We start from the raw sequence: 19,721 nt of genomic DNA, 5'->3' as shown, positions 1-19,721 counted from the left end.
GCCGCGGCGGCACCCTGGCCATACCTCTATTACAACCCTAATCACACCGCGTGCACAAGTCTCTCTCCTCGGCTAGGACGGGGGTTCCTCGAAGCCAGCAGCCACGACTAACACTCATTTTCGCGTCCCCAGCTCCAAAGCCGGGGCCTCGCATCTACCGCAGGAGTTCCGCGAGCTACCTAAACGGCCTCAGAGGTGGGGCTGAGGCAGAAGCCGCGGACGAGGCCGCACCAACGGGAGTCCGGAGGAAAACACGGCGCCTAGAAGCCCCGCGAGCAGGGGCCGGCACGCCCAGGCCCACCGCTGCAGCGGCCGCCGCCGCCGCCATTGCGTCCCGGAAGTTCAAGCCCCAGCTCTCGCGAGATTGTGCCTTAGCGCCAGCCTCGCCCCGCCCTACTCAGATTCACACGGCCACGCAACGCTCCGGAAAGAGCGCTTCCGGCGCCGGGGTGCCCCGGAAGCGGAAGTGGGTCTCCCGGCTGTCAGAGAGCTGCTGGGTGGTCCGGAGAGCCAGGGAAGTGGTCGTCGTCGTCTCATTTTTCGCGGGCTCTCGAGACCGCTTCCCCCCTGGCGGGTGGGAGTGCAGGAGGGGAAGTGCGAAGATGAGCACCATGTTCGCGGATACGCTGCTCATCGTTTTTATTTCCGTGTGCACCGCTCTTCTGGCTGAGGGTGAGAGCGGCTGCTTCTCTGACGTTTGATGGCGTCCCCCCGCCCCCCGCCCCCCCGGCCCGGAGCAGCATCCTCGGCCTGGGGACCCTCGCGCCGCCCAAGGGAGCGGCCGCCAGCCTTGCTTGCTTGGGGTTGGGATGCGGAGAGCTCGGGATCGGGGGCGGGCGGGGGCGGCGTGGAATCCGGTCTAGGCCTGGGGTCGGTTTCGCTCTGCGTGTTTGGGGAGACGCCTCCGTTATTTTTTTTGGTTGAAGAGTCCGTCTTAACATTTAAGAAACGTTAACGAAAAAAATAGAACTTAAAAAAAAAATAAAAAGCAACGTTAACGACTGGTAAATACAAAGCAAAAAGCTGAGATCCCTCCTTACCCCCACAGGCAGCACTAGTCCCAGTTTGTTGTGCCCATTACAGACGTTTTTTTTAATTATTATTATTTTTCTATTTTTATTTTATTTATTTATTTATTTATTTATTTTTTAAGATTGTATTTATTTATTTATTCATGAGAGACAGAGAGAGGCAGAGACATAGAGGGAGAGGCAGGCTCCCTGCAGGGAGCCCGATGTGGGACTTGATCCCGGGTCTCCAGGTTCATGCCCTGGACCAAAGGCAGGCGCTCAACCTCAGAGCCACCCAGGCATTCCTATTTTTATTTTTTAAAAAATAGGGATGCCTGGGTGGCGCAGCGGTTTGGCGCCTGCCTTTGGCCCAGGGCATGAACCTGGAGACCCGGAATCGAGTCCCACGTCCGGCTCCCGATGCATGGAGCCTGCTTCTCCCTCTGCCTGTGTCTCTGCCTCTCTCTCTCTCTGTGTGTGTGTGACTATCATAAAAAAAAAAAAAAATAAGAGGGAGAAGCAGGCTCCATGCAGGGAGCCCAACATGGGACTCAATCCTGGGTCTCCAGGATCAGGCCCTGGGCTGAAGGCAGGTGCTAAACCACTGGACCACCAGGGCTGCCCCCCCGCCCCAACACAGACATTTCTAATAGAGAAATTAGCATGTTGCTTTTTTTTTTTCTTTCATATTTCAGGTATAACGTGGGTCCTGGTTTACAGGACAGATAAGTACAAGAGACTCAAAGCAGAAGTGGAGAAACAGAGTAAAAAGTGTGAGTATGGATGGCAACATCATTTTGGATACAGTTTCAGCCCGTTGGGTTCCTGGCTGCTGTTGACAGTAAATGTTTCAGGAGCACCGAGGACAGATACAAAAATAAAGGTGTATCTGGGAATACAAAGACGCATCCAATTTGAACCGAAGGCTGTGTGGAGATGGATGCAAGGTTGGATATTTGATGCAGAATATTTAATACACGTGGGTGTAGAGCACAGGATGTGAGAAGTACTAGTTCATGTGTTCTGAAGAAGAGATCTCATTCCATTGTGAGGGGCCGTGGAGGCCTCTGGGATGCAGATGGCCTTGCAGTCCTTGGATGGAGAATGAGCTGAGGGGCACCTGGGGTGGCTCAGTGGTTGGGCATCTGCCTTCCATCCAGGGCGAGATCCCGGGGTCCTGGGATCGAATCCCACATGAGCTCCCTGCATGGAGCCTGCTTCTCCCTCTGCCTATGCCTGTCCCTCTCTCTGTGTCTCATGAATAAATAAATAAAATATTTTAAAAAGAGAATGAGCTGAGGGAAGGAACTCCAGGTGAAGAAGATAGGATATGTGCAAGAATATGGAAAATGTAGCGAGAATATGTATTTGGAGAGACAAGTCGTTATTGTTAGTATCAAGGTAAGTGGTGTCTTGAGGGATAAGGCAAGTTTCAGTTACGTGAGGAGGCTGAAGGAAAGTTTGAGGAAAAGGTTAATAACAAGTAGAGTTTGTGGTCTTTGAAATAAAGCAGGAATTCCACAGGACACAGCTTGAGGCGGCTGCTCGAGGTATAATATGAGTGGTTCCTTGTAGGCTTGATGTGGCTTTCACTGGGTTTTTTTTTCCACCTTAAAAAGATTAGATATAACTTTTGTATTTTAAAGATTCTTCTGACTGTATTCTGTGACATGTCTGTATGTCCTCATAAGAGTTTAAAGTTTTCTTCCTTACAATATCTCTCTTGACTCACGTAGCAACCATTTGTGGTTACTTGTATAAATGTTATCCTCTCTTTTTTTTTTTTTTAAGATTTATTTAAATTTTTATTTATTCAGAGAGAGAGAGAGAGACAGAGACAGAGACACAGGCAGAGGGAGAAGCAGGCACCATACAGAGAGCCCGACGTGGGACCCGATCCCAGGTCTCCAGGATCACGCTCTGGGCTGCAGGCGGCGCTAAACCGCTGCGCCACCCGGGCTGCCCTGTTATTCTCTCTTTATAGAAAAGAAGACTGAGGCTCAGAAGGGTTAAATGACATACTAATGTTGCAGAACAAAGGCTTAGAAACCAAACCCAGACTTTTAAAATTATAGTTTACCATTCCTTGATTTATTCAGTGTGGATAATGCACCTCAACATAGTAAAAACCAAGCACATTTCTGTTCCTTTCACTAATGTGGTCCTCTTCCAGTATTTCTGTTTGTGACAAATGGTACCTCCCTGCTTCTGATAGTGCAAGCCAGAGACCCTGATACACTTTCTTCGCTTTCCAGACACCACACTCTCTTGCTTTTGCTCTTATCTTGCAGGTCATTTTAGGTGGGGGGGGGCTGGGGAGAGGCAGAGGGAGTCGGAGAGAGAATCTTAAGCAGGCTCTGTGCCCAGCACAGGATTCAAAGCCGGGGTTGATCCCAGGACCCTGAGATCAGGACCTGAGCCACCCAGGTACCCCTTGCCAGTCATTCTTTTGCAATTTCCTTGTTGGTTCCTCTTCTCAACCTCTTGTTGGGCACCCCAAACTTGTTTTTATCCCCTACACTTACTCCCTTGGTAAATTCAGTCACGTGCTCTATTTGGTAGTAACTCCCAAATTTATGTCGCTAGCTCTCTCTCCTTAATGCAAGATCTATATATCCTTGGGGTGGCTAGGTGGCTCAGTCGGTTGGGTGTCTGCCTTCATCTCGGGTCATGATGCCAGTGTCCTGGGATGGAGCCTCTCAGTGGGCTCCCTGCTCAGCAGGGTGTCTGCCTCCCTCCCCCTTTCCTGTGTTCTCGCTTGTTCTCTCTCTCTCTCCCCCTCTCAAATAAATAAATAAAATCTTAAAAAAAAGATCCACATATCCTTGTAATAGCATTGTGTGGTGACAGATGGTAGCTACCCTTGTGGTGAGCCTCGCGTGATGTGTAGAGAGGTTGAATCCCCATGTTGTACACCTGAAATTAACATCATGCGTCAGCTATACTCAAAAGATTCATATATCAATTTGTCAATTACACTGTAATGTCTAAGATGCATTTCAAACCCAGCATGTCCAAATTGAATACTTTTTCCTCACTTCTGAACCTGCTTCATTTATAGCTTTCACCATCTTGGCCAATGGCAAATCTATCCTTCTACTTGCTCAAGCCATAATCCTTGTGCAGTTATCTTGAACTCTTCTCTCACCCCCCACGTCTAATACTTTTGGGTTGCCTTTAGACATATCCAGTCTGACCACTTTCCATTACCTCCATTGATAATGACCTTCATCCTTTGCATGTATTATTACAGCAGTCTCCAACAAATGTTCCTGTTTCCCTACAGTCTGCTCCCAATATAACAGCCATAATAATCCTTTTTTTTTTTTTTTTTTTTTTTTTTAAGTAAACTCCATATCCAGCGTGGAGCCCAGTGCAGGACGTGAACTCAGAACCCTGAGATCAAGACCTGAGCTGAGATCCAGAGTTGGATGCTCAACTGACTAAGCCACCCAGTCACCCCTAGAATAATTCTTTTTAAAGCCTATTAGATCATGTCCCATCTCTGCTCATAACCCTGTCATGGTGTCCCATTTTCACTAAAGAACAGCCAAAGTCCTTAGAGTGGCTTGCAGAGCTTCCCCTTGTACTATTCCGATATTCTTTCCCTTCTCACACACTCTGCTTCAACGACACGAACTGCTTGCTATTCCCCATTGTGCATCAGGCACACTCCTGTGCCAAGACCTTTCTACTGGCTGTTCCTTCTGCCTGGAATGTTCTCTATGATATCTGCCTCGCTGACCCTTATATTTTCTTCAAATCTTCATTCAGAGTTTACTTTTCTAAGTTCTTTCTTTTTTCTTTTTTTTAAGATTTTATTTATTCATGAGAGACACAGAGAGAGAGGCACAGACATAGGCAGAGGGAGAAACAGGCTCCATGCAGGAAGCCCAATGTGGGACTTGATCCTGGATTCTGAGATCATGCCCGGGGCTGAAGACAGATGCTCAACCGCTGAGCCACCCAGGGGCCCCAACCTTTCTAAATCTTAACCTAACTAGGTTGTTTAAAATTGCAGCCCATGGATCCCTGGGTGGCTCAGCAGTTTAGCGCCTATCTTTGGGCCAGAGCGCGGTCCTGGAGCCCTGGGACTGAGTCCCATGTTGGGCTCCTGGCATGGAGCCTGCTTCTCCCTCTGCCTCTCTCTCTCTGACCCTCTCTCTGTGTCTATCATGAATGTATAAATTTTTAAAATCTTAAAAAAAAAAAATAAAACAGCCTGCTCATCTCCTCTACTACTGGTCCTGATCTTCCATACCTGCTCTTCCCCCTGTCCCCCACCCCGCATGGCTCTTGTCCCCCCCCACTTCTTTTTTTTTAAAGATTTTATTTATTTAGGGATCCCTGGGTGACGCAGCAGTTTGGCGCCTGCCTTTGTCCCAGGGCGCGATCCTGGAGACCCGGGATCGAGTCCCACGTCGGGCTCCCGGTGCATGGAGCCTGCTTCTCACTCTTTCTGTGTCTCTGCCTCTCTCTCTCTCTCTTTGCATGACTATCATAAATAAATAAAAATTTTTAAAAAAAGATGTTATTTATTTATTAATGAGAATACACAGAGAGGAGAGAGGCAGAGACACAGGCAGAGGGAGAAGCAGGCTCCATGCAGGGAGCCTGACATGGGACTCGATCCCAGGTCTCCAGGATCACGCCCTGGGCTGAAGGCAGCGCTAAATCGCTGAGCCACCCAGGCTGCCCATCTCATCCCTTTCTAATATACGATCTATTGTGTTATGGTTTATTGTTTATCTCCACCTGCTAAAACTAAAGCTTCACTAGGACAACGTTTTTGTTGTTGCTCTGATATATCCTAGCGCCTAGAACAACGACTGGCACTTAGTAAATGTGTAATAAATACTTGCTGATTTGAACCTTCTTCTCTCACCCTGTATGTGCAGTCCACTCTCAAGCCCTCTTACTGTTCTCCTCCGGGAAAGTTTGCAGTCTCTCCACATCCTTCCAGTTCTGCTATCAGCACCTAATCTAAACTTCTGTCATGTTTTTTTTAAGATTTTTAAAAGATTTTATTTATTTGAGAGAGAGTGTGTCTGTGAGAGAGAATATGAGCAGAGTGAGGGGCACGGGGAGAAGCTGGCTTCCCGCTGAGCGGAAAGCCTGACATGGCGCCCAGTCCCAGGACTCCGGGATCATGACCCAAGCCGAAGGCAGATGCCTAACCAATTGAGCCACACAGGCACCCTTCTGTCATGGGCATCTACCGCATGTGATCTACTGCAATGGCCTCCTCATTGGTTTCCCTGCAGCCACTCAAATTTATTCCTTACAGTACATCCAAAGTAATTTTTCAAGACACAAATCTTATCATGGTACTTGCCCTTCTCAAGATACTCAGTTTTTCCTTGTTGCTTTTAGGTTAAAAGTGGGGCTTGGAAGGTCTAGCACGGTCTGGTTCCTCTTCCCTTCTCCTCCAACTACATCCTGTGTCATGTTATTCCTTGCTCTATTCTGTAGCCACTCAGGCCTTCTTTTCCATCCATTGGACTAGTCTTGCTTTATCCTACTGTGGGTCCAGGCCTTTGTATCTGCTGTTCCCTCTACCTGGAATAACTTTCCCTTCTCTTTCTGTCTTATAAATTCCTATTCATTCTTTAGCTCTCAAAACCTTGTTTAATCTTTCAGACAGAGTCAACTCTCCTTCTTTGGGGCTCTACTTTATTCATAAATGTCTCCTCAGAACAGATTTATCTAGCCTCAGTCCAGTCCACCATAAGACCAGGTAAATATTCATAGTACCATCTATGTTTCTCTCACCTTCTTGGTCTTCTCCTTTTTATTGTATGCAATTATGGTTAAGTGCTAAGTAGTTATGGGACTTCTGGTGGGGGGAAGAAATATTTTTTGTGTTTCTCTGGTTATGATAGAGTAAAACATTCAATGTTTTCTGTCCATTTTGTCATTTTGTCTTTTTAAATGTTATTTGTATAACATCTTGTAGAATTTGACTTAATTTCCTTTTATGATCTCATACTAGTAAGTTCAGTGTAAATCTTTCTCCCTCATGTGTATGTCAGGCTTTATTTTCTTATTTACATAAAAGAGTAACTGTACTTAGATACGAGTGCGTATATTCACACCACACACATACACATTTTATTTTAGTCAGCACTTTACATTTTCACTTGCAATACTGGAGTCAAATCAAATTTTACTTCTCTTTGTTAGAGGGGTAATACCAATTTTAGGATTCAGGTAGCATAATTTACCTGCCAGTTTTCTTTAATGCACCTTTTATTTGTTTTTAACGATTTTATTTACTTATTCATGAGCAATACAGAGAGAGAGAGAGACACAGAGACATAGGCAGAGGGAGAAGCAGGTTCCCCGAAAGGAGCCCAATGTAGGACTCGATCCTGGACCCCAGGGTTCACGCCCTGAGCCGAAGGCAGACTCTCAACTGTTGAGCCACCCAGGCGTCCCTAATACACCTTTTAGAAATAGTACATGTACTGTACTGTTTGCTAGTAAAGGAGATATACTAAGATAATATACAGAACAAAGAATGTAAATACATTAAGTAATGGTAATTTTTGGCGTACCTATTCTTAGCTTATTTATAGGTGGACTATGAGAGGTATATAGATCAAAGATAGTATAAAATTAAATATATTACATCATTCCTCTTCAAAAGGTTACTTTTATTCTGTCATTGTATTAGTTGAAATGCATACAAAGAAGTTGGTCTTAGCTTATTCTGTTTGTTTTTAAGTAATCTCTGCCCAGCATGGGGCTTGAACTCAGAATCCTGAGATCAAGAATTGCATGCTTCACTGGCTGATCCAGCTAGGTGCCCTGGTTTTAGCTTTTTTGACTGTCTTGATCTCTTTACCGTGTGCATATGTCTGTCTTGCCAGTTTTCTGTATCATAATTGTTATTCAGTTGTCTACCTCACTAGATTACTCTTTAGGGGGCACGGATCGTGTTTATCTTTTTATCTACCTAGAACAATGCCAATTACTTAGGCACCAATAACTGAATAAATGAATTCCTACCTTCTTTAGTGAATACGAGAATGAAACTGTAATTAATCATAGTTATCTGAGGGCAGAATTTGAAAACTGCTTAGACTCAACCAACGGCAATCACCCTAGCTGATGGCCTAAAAGCCATCTTAGTTCTTATTAGTTTCACTAGTTATTGTTATTGTGTCCTTATATAATCCTTTTTGGGTGTTTGGTTGATTTTTTAGTCTTGGATTGCTGTTTGCCTTCTCTTGTCAGTAGGTTGGGAGCAGATCAGTTGACTTGCTCATGACCATAATCAAAGGCAATGTGTAACTTTCTTGTGAGCTTTTTTTCATTGGTTCAGCTATGATAAAGCATCCTTCATTTCTTTAGCATAATGCATAATTAATTTTTACTGTGTTATTGTGTGTTGTTTACAGTGGAAAAGAAGAAGGAAACAATAACAGAGTCAGCTGGTCGACAACAAAAAAAGAAAATAGGTAAGATGAATTATTGGTCTGCACAAAATTTAGAAAAAATAAATTTTGGAAATTTGGAAAATTAAAATGGAAAAAAATTAGGTGATGAAAATATAATAAAATTGTAAACAGTGGTGATTTGTGTTTGTATAATTTTGTAGTTTATAAAGCACTTGCATATGTTATCTTACTTGATTCTCTCTTGTCCATTTTGTGAGGTAAATTTAAGCAGTTGCTACTTTTTGCTCTTAGCTTTGAAATTCTGTTTCAGTAAAATGATGCTGACAGTTGTGGCTTTTGAACTTAGCTGAGGGATCTTGGCATAGTTTGTAGAAGTTTATTTTTTTTCCCATATCTTAGATGATTATTTCCAGTTAAGTCTGAGTTACTTGTATTGTTGCCATGGCTTCCTTACTGAGAATTGACTGGTGATGGAAATCCACCAGGGGGTAGGAAATTTGTTGCTGAGTAATTTTTATCTGATCTGGAAAGTAATGACATGCTTTTGGTTTTTCAGTGTAATTTAGAACTTAATTACAGAATGTAATTCTGTTCCAAAAAGACAATTTATAAATGATTACATAGGATTTATATTTTTACTTTATGATGCTTCCTGATTCTGAAATCAGGAAAAAAATGTGAGTCTGTGTGTTTTGTTCAGAAATTATGTCTCTACATAAATCGCTGCCATTATATCCAGGAGATAATTCTGCCGGGCTGAACTATGCCACTGTCCTGTTCTCATTAAGGCTTTTGAATTTCGTGTTCCTGGTGCTTTTTAAATGGCCTACTCATTTAGTCTTGTGGTAGGATGCTACTGTGCATTTACTCTGTGTCAGTTGTTCTTGTATGTACTAGAGAAACAAAATAGAAAAAAATTCTATTAGGAAGTCTGTAGAGAGGGAAAACAGACCAGCGTGGTATGATAAAGATATATTCTGAGTGTTAAAAAAGTAGAGAAAGGGGCAGCCCAGGTAATTCAGCGGTTTAGCGCCGTCTTCAGCCCAGGGCCTGGTCCTGGAGTCCCAGGATCAAGTCCCACATCAGGCTCCCTGCATGGAGCCTGCTTCTCCCTCTGCCTGTGTCTCTGCCCCTCTCTCTCTCTGTGTGTCTCTCATGAATAAATAAATAAAATCTTAAAAAAAAAAAAAAAAAAAAAAGTAGAGAAAGGAGAGCTAAACCAAGCTAGGAAATTAGGTTTTCTTTGAAACGTTAATGTTTTAGTTGAATCTTGAAGCTTTAGTGCAAATTAGTTAAATACAAATATAAATAAATAATATAGTGGTCAAAACTTATTGAGCACTTACCATCTGCAACACACTGAAGTAAGCACGTTACATGTTTTTAAATTCTTTTAACAACTAATTGTATGCAGTAGTGAAGTGTTACTTCATTTTTATAGATGAGAAAATTGAAGCTTGAGTTAAAATATTTGCCCTCAGCCAGTGGTAGATGGAATTAAGTTAGTGGTAGAGAAGGGGGTCATTTGCAACTTTGGAATCTAATTTTAAGCTCTGTACATTCTATATAAAAGTGTAGTGGAATCAAGTAGCAAGATATATACCTAGAATTAAAAATAGTTTAGTATAACAAACAAAAGGAGGTAATGTGTAAAGTATAAACAAACAAGGCTAGGGAAACAAGTAGGGATTCCTGGGTGGCTCAGGGGTTTAGTGCCTACCTTCGGCCCAGGGCGTGATCCTAGAGTCCCAGGATTGAGTCCCACATCAGGCTCCTTGTGTGGAGCCTGCTTCTCCCTCTGCTTCTCTCTCTCATTGTGTCTCTCATGAATAAATAAATAAAAATCTTAAAAAAAAAAAGAAAGTAGAGCCTGTTTATAAAGATCTTTATAAATTAAACTAAGGTAAGGAGTTTAACTTGTATTCAGAGGGCGTTCCGTCTTTCCATAACCATTAAAGGATTTTTTTTTTTTAAGGCAAAGCTTTATTTTTTTTTAATTTATTTATTTATGATAGGAGAGAGAGAGAGAGAGAGAGAGAGAGAGAGGCAGAGACACAGGCAGAGGGAGAATCAGGCTCCATGCACCGGGAGCCCGAAGTGGGATTTGATCCCGGTTCTCCAGGATCACACCCTGGGCCAAAGGCAGGCACTAAACCGCTGCGCCACCCAGGGTTCCCCCATTAAAGGATTTAAACAGGATTGATTGACATCAGATTTTAAGAAAGACAACTCTAGCAATAGTTTGGAGATAAATAGGAGAAGGGATCATCCTGGAGGTACGAAGTCATGAGACTTTTTAAGTATTCTAGGTGCAAAAATGGCAAGAACCTGAACTTAGGTAAATTGCCACTGATTTTACTAGGTGTAGCTCTTTGGTAATGGTCTTGAGTAGAGCCATTAATTCGAAGTTGGAATGTCTTACATTTGAATCAAAGATTTTAGGTTCCCATTTAAAAAAAAAATTATTTGATTTATTATTTGAGAGAGAGAAAGAGAGTGAGTGCAAGAGGAGGAGGGAGAGAATCTCAAGCAGATTCCCTGCTGAGTGCAGAGCCTGACATGGGGCTCAGTCTCACTACCCTAACATCATGACCTGAGCTGAAATTAAGAGTCAGATGCTGAACTGACTGAGCCATCCAAGCAGCACTTAGGTTCCCCATTCTTTTTTTTCTTTTTTTCAATTATTCTATCTATTTTTATTTGAGAGAGAGAGCACAAGCTGGCAGGGGGTGGGTGGTAGGCAGAGGAAAAGGGAGAAGCAGGCTCCCTCCTCAGCAGGGAGTCTCCTCCTGAGGAGGGAGCCTGACTCAGGGCTGGATCCCAGAACCCAGAGATCATGACCTGAGCCAAAGGTAGATGCTCAACCAATCGAACATGGAGTTCCATCTCACGACCCTGGCATCATGACCTGAGCCCAAATTAAGAGTCAGATGCTTAACCACCTGAGCCGCCCAGGTGTTCCTGAGGCCGCACTATTAATATATACTTCTTTCTCTTTTTGTTGTTCACCTTCCCCCACTTTATAGTGTTTTTCTAGCATTTAGGTTTTGCCTACACCTAAGTTTGTTTGGCTTGTGTCCTACAGTCCTTTCTATATACATGTTACCCACAATGTGCTCTCTAGACCCCCTACATCAGTATTGCTTTGAGATATTTGTTAAGAGTGAAAGGTTCTGAGTCTTCCTCCCACACTACTGAATCAGAGTCTCTGGATATGGGACCCAGGAGTCTATTTTAACAAACTTCCCCAATATTCTCAGACAAACTAAAGTTTGAGAGCCATTGTGTTGTATTATCATTTTTCTGTTTGTACTTCGACAGTCAGTTGATTTACTGTCGCCAAGATTTTCTGTTTTAAATTTCCGAGAGAAGGACTCTGGTTGGCTCAGGTCGTCTCTTTACACCATAGGTCATGAGAAAGCTTATGAACTGACTACCTTTTGGGTCAGTAGTGGGTCAGTAGTGGCAGAGCAGGGGCGATAGGAATCTTTGTAAGGCTGACCCTCAATGAAGACTATGGTAATAGGCCAGTATCCCCAGAAGTTGGCTGGGGAAGGGAGTGCAGGCATTCTGAAGCTTGACTGAGGGGGGTGGGTATCTCTTTTCTTAGTGACTTGTAGATATGGGAGGAAATTCTTAAAATTTAATTTATTTTGGGCCCCTGAATTTATATACTCATTTTAGGCCTTTATCTATACTACTTGGATTTTCCATAAAAGAAGATTGTTTCAGGCATTTAATTTAAATTTTGCTTCCTCTCCATTACCAAATCTACATGAAATTTCAAGGGTATATTATTAATTGGCTTTCCATTCAACACAATTCAGAATGTAGATGGGATGGGATACCTAACTCTTTGAATCTAGAGAGAGGCATCTGTTATTTTGATCATCTCTTCCTTATTTGAAAGTGTTCTCCATCTCCCAAACTGTTGATTGAATGAGACCACCCAGTTGCTTCCTGTGTTGATTTCCATTCTTTGACAGAAAAGACACTAGTTGTTGACCTAGGTAAATGATGAAGTGTTCCTCAAAATTGGCTTGATATCTGTTCGTTCTGTGGTCAGAATAGATGTCATCATTGCTACTAGTTGGTTCCTATAGCTGCTAGAAATATAGTCTCCTTATAGAGTATTCACTTTTAGAATTTAAATTTTTCATTTTGCCTGTCATCTGGGATAATGAGTCATTCTAAAACACAAATGTATGTTTATATTTTTCATACTTCCAGTTCCTTCTCTTCATCAAGTTTCCTCAGCTTTCTTATAATAAGAGAGTTTATAGAATTCCTAGGGGCAGCCTGGGTGGCTTAGCGGTTTAAGCACCTGCCTTTGGCCCAGGGTGTGATCCTGGGGTCCCGGGATCGAGTCCCATGTCAGGCTCCCTGCATGGAGCCTGCTTCTCCCTCTGGCTGTGTCTCTGCCTCTCTCTCTCTCTCATGAATAAATAAATAAAATCTTAAAAAAAAAAAAAAAAAGGAATTCCTTCCAAATGGAGGGATTGAGGTATAATTTTCCCTTGTATTAAATTTTAAGGTTCCAGATGGTGTAAAGTGAAGAACAATTCCCACAGCACAAGTGCATACTAAATGCCATATACTATTTACTTCTAGCACTCAGCATCGTTAAATTCTAGGTCTTCAAGGGAGGTTTCAAACAGACATTTTCTGATGTCAAAATAACAGTAAGAGACTGGGGACCACAACAATCTTGGAAGCCTTGGACTCCTAGATGCCGAGGTGGTTCTACCTCAGAAGAGCGTCTCACTAGTTTTGGTTCTTCTTCTTTTTTAAAGATTTTATTTATTTATTCATTCATTCAAGAGCGAGGGGGAGAGTGTGCATGTGCAAGTAAGGAGCAGAAGCGGAGGGAGAAGGACAAGCAAGCTCCATGTTGAGCATGGAGCAGATGTGGGGCTGGATTCTACGACTCTGAGACCACAACCTGAACTAAAATTGAATCGAATATCCAACTGACTGAGCTACCCAGGCACCCCACTAACTGTGGTTCTTTAAGTAACATAACAGCTGGATGGAAATCACATGAGACTGAGACAGTGACTCCTTTACCTTACTGGGCCCAAGAGACAACCTCTTAAGAGGATTTATGCTAGTTAAGTGATACCAGTTAAGTGCTAACTTACTCCCAGAGCAATAGAGAGAGCCAAACACTTGTACTTATTTCAATATACTCTTAATTGTTTGTGGTACTAGAAATTATACATTTCAAGCATGAGAATCTCTGGCATTGTTGCCATCATCTCAGCCAAAAACTGTTCTCATAATTTCATAAATCATAGTGCTCAAATATTCATTCCATGCTAATAAACAGTTTACATTATCATTTCAGAGTAAATTGCTTGCATTTATTTTACCTGATAATGTGACTTTTTCTGGAGTTATTCCCCTGGGGAAACACAATTTCTTTTTAAGGGAAAAGCAGCTTCTTTTAAAAGCATTATTTAAAAAAAATTTTTTTAAAAAGCATTATTTTCAACATAGTTTATAGGATTTGCAAGTTTGTTGTTCATAACTTGGGGAGTACCTGAAATTGTTTCTCTATTGGTAGCACTTCCATTAGATCAGATTTACTCTTTTTTTAAATGGACATTTTTGGATTTCTAAAGACTGTTACATCTTCTAGAACATTTGAAGATTTTTTTTTTTTAATTCATGAGAGACTCAGAGAAAGAGGCAGAGACACAGGCAGAGGGAGAAGCAGGCTCCTCACAGGGAGCCTGATGTGGGACTTGATCCCAGGACCCCGGGATCATGCCCTGAGCCAAAGGCAGATGCTCAACCACTGAACCACCCAGGTGTCCTGAGAGAACATTTAAGTATTAACTTCTTTGTTTTTATAATATTTATGCTTCTTGAGGTGTCTTTGCATTTCCTACCCACATATAGATCAGGTACATTTCAGATGAAATTTTGCATGTATAATGTTTCCCTGTTAAATATATTTGTTTAGTTTGTTGTTTCTTTGTTCTGTCTCTTCTTTTTTGTCCCTTTTCTCTTGAGGCATCTTTTTTTTTTTCTAAGATTTTATTTATTTACTCGTGAGAGACAGAGAGAGAGGCAGAGACACAGGCAGAGGGAGAAGCAGGCTCCTCACAGGGAGCCTGATGTGGGATTCGATCCCAGGACCCCAGGATCATGACCTGACCCAAAGGTAGATGCTCAACCACTCAGCCCCCCAGGCACCCTCAACTATACCTTTTTGTGTACTGTCTTTTTGATTCTATTCTGTCGGGCGTGGTCCCTGGTGAAATGTGAAATCGCTCGAGTCTGTAACATACACCTTTCAGGTAGCCTCAGACATGATCAGCTGTAATTGTCCATGAGTAAAATGCCTATGCTGAGAATTAGTCTTAGCTTCTTTTGCTGCCCCATCTAACTGAACCTTGTGCAGCTCATAGTGCTGTGCTATGAATTTACCAGAGCTAGGCAGGAGTGAAAGCAAACATCTAAGATATTTGTATCTTTCACCTTCTCAAAAATCAAGTGAGTATTAACTTATTTATGAATTATTTGAAGCCAACTAAAACTACTTTATTTGTGTGGTAGGTAATTATTAACAATTTGAATTGCAAATCTTCAAGAACCATGGTACTGTTGGGGTATGTATCATAAACCTGTGCTGCTATATTCTTGTTAAGCCATGTATACATAGAGTCTACCTTGATAATATTTACGGTTATTGTTTCTGTTTGGACATAAGTGAAAAAAATGTTAGAGCTTTAGAGAAACTATGTCACCTTAGTTTGCTCTCAACTTCTAGGCTCTTTGTCCTTTTCTGCCTATTCAGGTTACCAGCTTCATCGTAAAGGACTACTCCCTAGAAAAGGATCTTTGGTATTTTGTATCTTCAGGTCAGCTTTTATTATATTGCTGAATCATTCATGAAGTGATAACTGAACACATACTACAATACTGAGCAACTAACTACTTGCCAGGTACTGAGGATACAGAGATGAAGAAGGCTTAGAGATTCCTTGTTTTCCAAGAGGTTGCCATCTGGTTGGGTTGATGGGTATATAAACAGATCATTACAAGAGAATGTAAAAACTCAGTATAATGATAAAGATGTGCAAGGAATATTCTGGAAGCATAAAGAAAGGAATTCTAATCCAGTGTCTTAAGATTGCATTGTCTAGTACAGCAGCCATGAGCTACATTTGACTTTTTAGTTTATTTTTTTTAACTTCCTTTTTTAAGATTTTATTCATTTATTCATGAGAGACACACAGAGAGAGGCAGAAACACAGGCAGAGGGAGAAGCAGCCTCCATGCAGAAAGCCTGTTGTGGGACTCCATCCCGGGTCTCCAGGATCAGGCCCTGGGTCGAAGGCAGGCACCAAACCGCTAAGCCACCCAGGGATCCCCTACATTTGACTTTTTAAATTAAAGTTTAAATGAAGTTAAAATTTTAGTTCCTCAGTTACACTAGCCACATTTTATTTGCTTGGGAGCCACATGTAATTAGTACTTACTTTATTGTCAGCAAAGATACAGAATATCTTCATAACTCTAGAAAGCTCTATAGGGGGCAACCTGGGTGGCTCAGTGGTTTAGCACCACCTTCAGCCCAGGATGTGATCTTAGAGACTCGGGATGGAGTCCCACATCGGGCTCTCTGCATGGAACCTGCTTCTCCCTTTGCCTGTCTGTCTCTCTCTCTCTCTCTCTCTCTCTCTGTCTCTCATGAATAAATAAATAAAATTAAAAAAAAAAAAAAAGAAAGCTCTATAGAGTAATATTGACTAAGGAATCAAGATTTTGAAAAGGAGGTAACCAAGAACTGAGGCTTAAAAGTTGAGTACTAGCTAGCCAGGAAGGGGTTAGATAGGGTTAGGATAAAACATTATAGGAAGAAATCCCAGTTGGTTGAGACTGAGTAGTTTTTTGTGATGTGTGGTTTTCAGAGCTAAAACGGGAACAATCCTGGGAAAACTGGGACAGTTGGTCACCCAAGTAGAAAGAACTTCATGAACAAAGACACTGGGTCTAGAGAAAACCTTCACATAGAGAGCAGCTTAGAATTGTTTGGTGTTTCAGGAATGTGACGGTTCATGGGAGGGATTGGAAATGGGGCTGCAGAGTAAGCAGAGGCAAACATCAGACTTGCAGGTGACGCTAGATCATGACCTTATGGGGGTGAAAGGCCATGCCAGAATTTAAGCTGGGAAGTGTCATAGTTTTGGTCAGTTTTGCATTTTAGGTACATCTGACAGGCAGCTATGTGAAAGATGGTTTTGAGGGAGCAAGTTTGGGGGCAGTGAGACATGCTAGAAGACCTAACATAGGTAAAAAGGAGTTAGAAATCCTAAGGATAAAGGAAAGAGGAGGAGGGGTTCATATATATTTATGAGGTATGTGAGGCTCTGTGGCGGGCTGGGGGGCTCAGTCGGTTAAGTGTTTGACTCTTGATTTTGCCTAGGTCATGGTCTCCAGGTCCTAGGGTGAGCCCCGTGTTGGGTTCAGTGCTCAGCAGGGAGTCTGTTTGAGATTCCTTGTCCCTCTGCCCCTCCCCTGCAAGTGTGCACGCTCTCTCTCTTTCAAAAAACAAATCTTTAAAAAATATGTATGAGGTATAATTAAAGGATGTGGTATCTGGATGAGAAAGGAGGGAGTCAGAAATATGTCAAAGCTTCTAGCATAGGAGATCTCCTATACCTTTTTTTTATTTGTAGTGGTAGTCCCTTCCCTCTCCAGTTATTTTATGCCTGCTTACCTTCTGGTCATCTCATTCCCCAGTCCTTACCCCTCCCAATTTAAAAACGTCTTGTTACACTGTAAGAGGACTGCCTATATAGCAAAGGAGTTCCCGCCCCCAAGGTAGACCTTAGCTCCATTCTTTCTGTTCCTTTTCTTCCATATATTTGCAGCATCCTACTCTCTCCTCCCCATATCCTTCCCTCCCAGAGCGAATAAACTGGGTAGGAGCAGTTCAGGGCAAGGGGTCATGTCTTAATCCCGCTGTGTACTGTTTGGAAACTGTGGTCCACTCCTCAAGCCAGCCTCCCTGTAGGCCTCTTTTAGTTCCTCCTTTCCTTTACCTGCTCAAATTTGCTAGCCCTTGCACCAGTTTATTCTAATCGTATGGCTTTTTAATTTTAAAATATCTTATGGGCAGCCGGGGTGGCTCAGCAGTTTAGCGCCACCTTCAGCCCAGGGTGTGATTCTGGAGACCTGGGATCAAGTCCCACGTCGGGTTCCCTGCATGGAGCCTGCTTCTCCCTCTGTCTGTCTGTCTGTCTCTCTCTCTCTCTCTCTCTGTCTCTCAAGAATAAATAAATAAAATCTTAAAAAAAAAAAAAGATTTAAAGGATCTTATATTTTTATTTTGTAGTCTTCCTATGAAGGTGGGGGTTTTTGTGTACTTTTTTTCATTCATGTATCTCCAGTGCTCAGAAAAGTGCCTGGCACATAGTAGGTAACCAGTATTTGTTAAATAAATGGCAATAATAATACATGATCAAAGAGAACAGTATCAGAGCGAACATAGAGGTCAATGGGTTGGGAGTTGGGAAACTGGGATTCTAGTCCTGGCTTTGCCATGGAATGCCCATGGGGTCTCTACCAAGTCACTTTCCCTTTGTGGGACCTCAGTTTCTTCCTGGAAACAAATCCCTTCTGTTGATGGAGTACAGTAAATAAGGGCATTAATGTACAGTTGAGACTTCTTTAAGCAGTTCGGATTAAATGGATGTAACAACTTGCTGGAAATATATGTGAAATTGTCTAGCTTTCTAAGTGACTTACCTAGAAAATGACACTTATTTTTAGAGTAATTAACTGTGATATGAAAGAACCTGAGTTTTAAATATGTCTTGATTGGCTTTTATTTTTTGGACTCTGCTCTCTTGACGAAAATGAAAGGAGGGGAAAAAAACATGAGATGAGTAACTCATGTTTGAAGCCTAAGTACAATCATTGTGTTTACACTTTTCCATCACTGTAGTTTAAAATATATCTTAGTGTACAGAGTTAAGACGCTAATACCAGAGGTAATTTTTAATAAAGATTTTTATTTATTTAAATTGAAACACTTCAGTGCTCTGCTGCATTTGAGTTTGCTGCTAATATAAAGCATACAATATTCCAGATATTCAGCTCTTCTTATTATTAAGTGATCCTGAGACAGAAATGCTTTTGTAGTCACCAATCAGTGACAGTTTAACATCTGCTTTGTGCTCAGCATTGTGTATATTAACCAGTTCATTAATTCTTTACAGAGAGGCAAGAAGAGAAACTGAAAAATAACAACAGGGACCTTTCCATGGTAAGAGTCTAAAGTATAATATTGTGGTAAACCACAAAATGTTGTATAGCAGAAGACTGATTTATATTATGTACATTGTACTTACCTTTTCAGAAATTCACCCAATAATGTCATGGTGTTCCCAGATAAGATGGAAATGAAAATATGCTCTGGGCTTGAACTTCATCTCCATAATAAGGATAGCTCTTTCAGGCTGTTTCAGAGGTCATGATTTGTCCCTTTCACAGTTCTTGATTAGCTTTGCCCTTATGTTTCAAATGAAGTAGTCTATTTTCTTTTTCTTTTTTATGTCATTGGTGAATCTTTGGTTTTCTGGTGACCTGTGTCACACCAGGATCTGAGTTGGAGCATTATAGGTGGCCTTTATTGTTGCCTTTGTTCTTTAAGAGACCTTTTGCTCTGTATATCAGGCATAAAGTGTAAAGAAAAATAATTTTATTACCCATTTACTCATCATTTATAAAGAATAGAGTTTGTTGAAGAGTTTTTCTAAAGCATAGATAGGCTAATTATATAGCTTGACTAATTTTTCTATTTAATTTCTGTATGTTTAACACAGGACATCTGAACTGTGCAACAATTGTGTTTGCTTTCTAAGAGACCTTTGCTATATTATCTTCCATTCCTTGAAATTCTTATTGAGTAAGGCTATAATTTAAAGTACATCTTTTTGAAAGTAGCTATTCTGTTGACATAATTATTAAATGTTTATGAGGCTAAATTTGGAAACTACAGAAAGAAGAGAGAAAAACCGCTGATAAACCTTGTCATCCAGGGGTGCCAGGTTAGCTCAGTCAGAAGAGCGTGCAAAAAACAAACAACTATCATCCAGAGATAACTATTGTTTTGTTTTGTTTTTTTTTTTTAATTTTTTTTTATGATAGTCACAGAGAGAGAGAGAGAGGCAGAGACACAGGCGGAGGGAGAAGCAGGCTCCATGCACCGGGAGCCTGATGTGGGATTCGATCCCGGGTCTCCAGGATCGTGCCCTGGGCCAAAGGCAGGCGCTAAACCGCTGCGCCACCC

The 19,721-nt window shown here is 41.9% G+C and overlaps 1 protein-coding gene across 2 annotated transcripts in view; it reads left to right on the top strand.

Moving 5' to 3' along the window:
• Window positions 1–460: 460 nt before the first annotated feature.
• Window positions 461–19,721, top strand: part of TMCO1 (transmembrane and coiled-coil domains 1) — a 50,912-nt gene continuing 31,651 nt past the window's right edge. Inside the window, exons 1-4 of one of the 2 annotated variants that reach the window (XM_041722762.1) lie at window positions 461–672; window positions 1,706–1,783; window positions 8,414–8,473; window positions 18,649–18,695. In XM_041722762.1, the coding sequence (XP_041578696.1) occupies window positions 603–672; window positions 1,706–1,783; window positions 8,414–8,473; window positions 18,649–18,695 (255 nt within the window). In that variant the 5' untranslated portion in view covers window positions 461–602. The remainder of the gene's footprint in view (window positions 673–1,705; window positions 1,784–8,413; window positions 8,474–18,648; window positions 18,696–19,721) is intronic. The other variant, XM_041722763.1, reaches the window with a different exon arrangement.

The sequence above is a fragment of the Vulpes lagopus genome, chromosome 11, assembly GCF_018345385.1.
Source record: "Vulpes lagopus strain Blue_001 chromosome 11, ASM1834538v1, whole genome shotgun sequence".
In the NCBI taxonomy this organism is placed as follows: domain Eukaryota; kingdom Metazoa; phylum Chordata; class Mammalia; order Carnivora; family Canidae; genus Vulpes; species Vulpes lagopus.
This window is presented reverse-complemented; position numbering and strand designations above follow the sequence as displayed.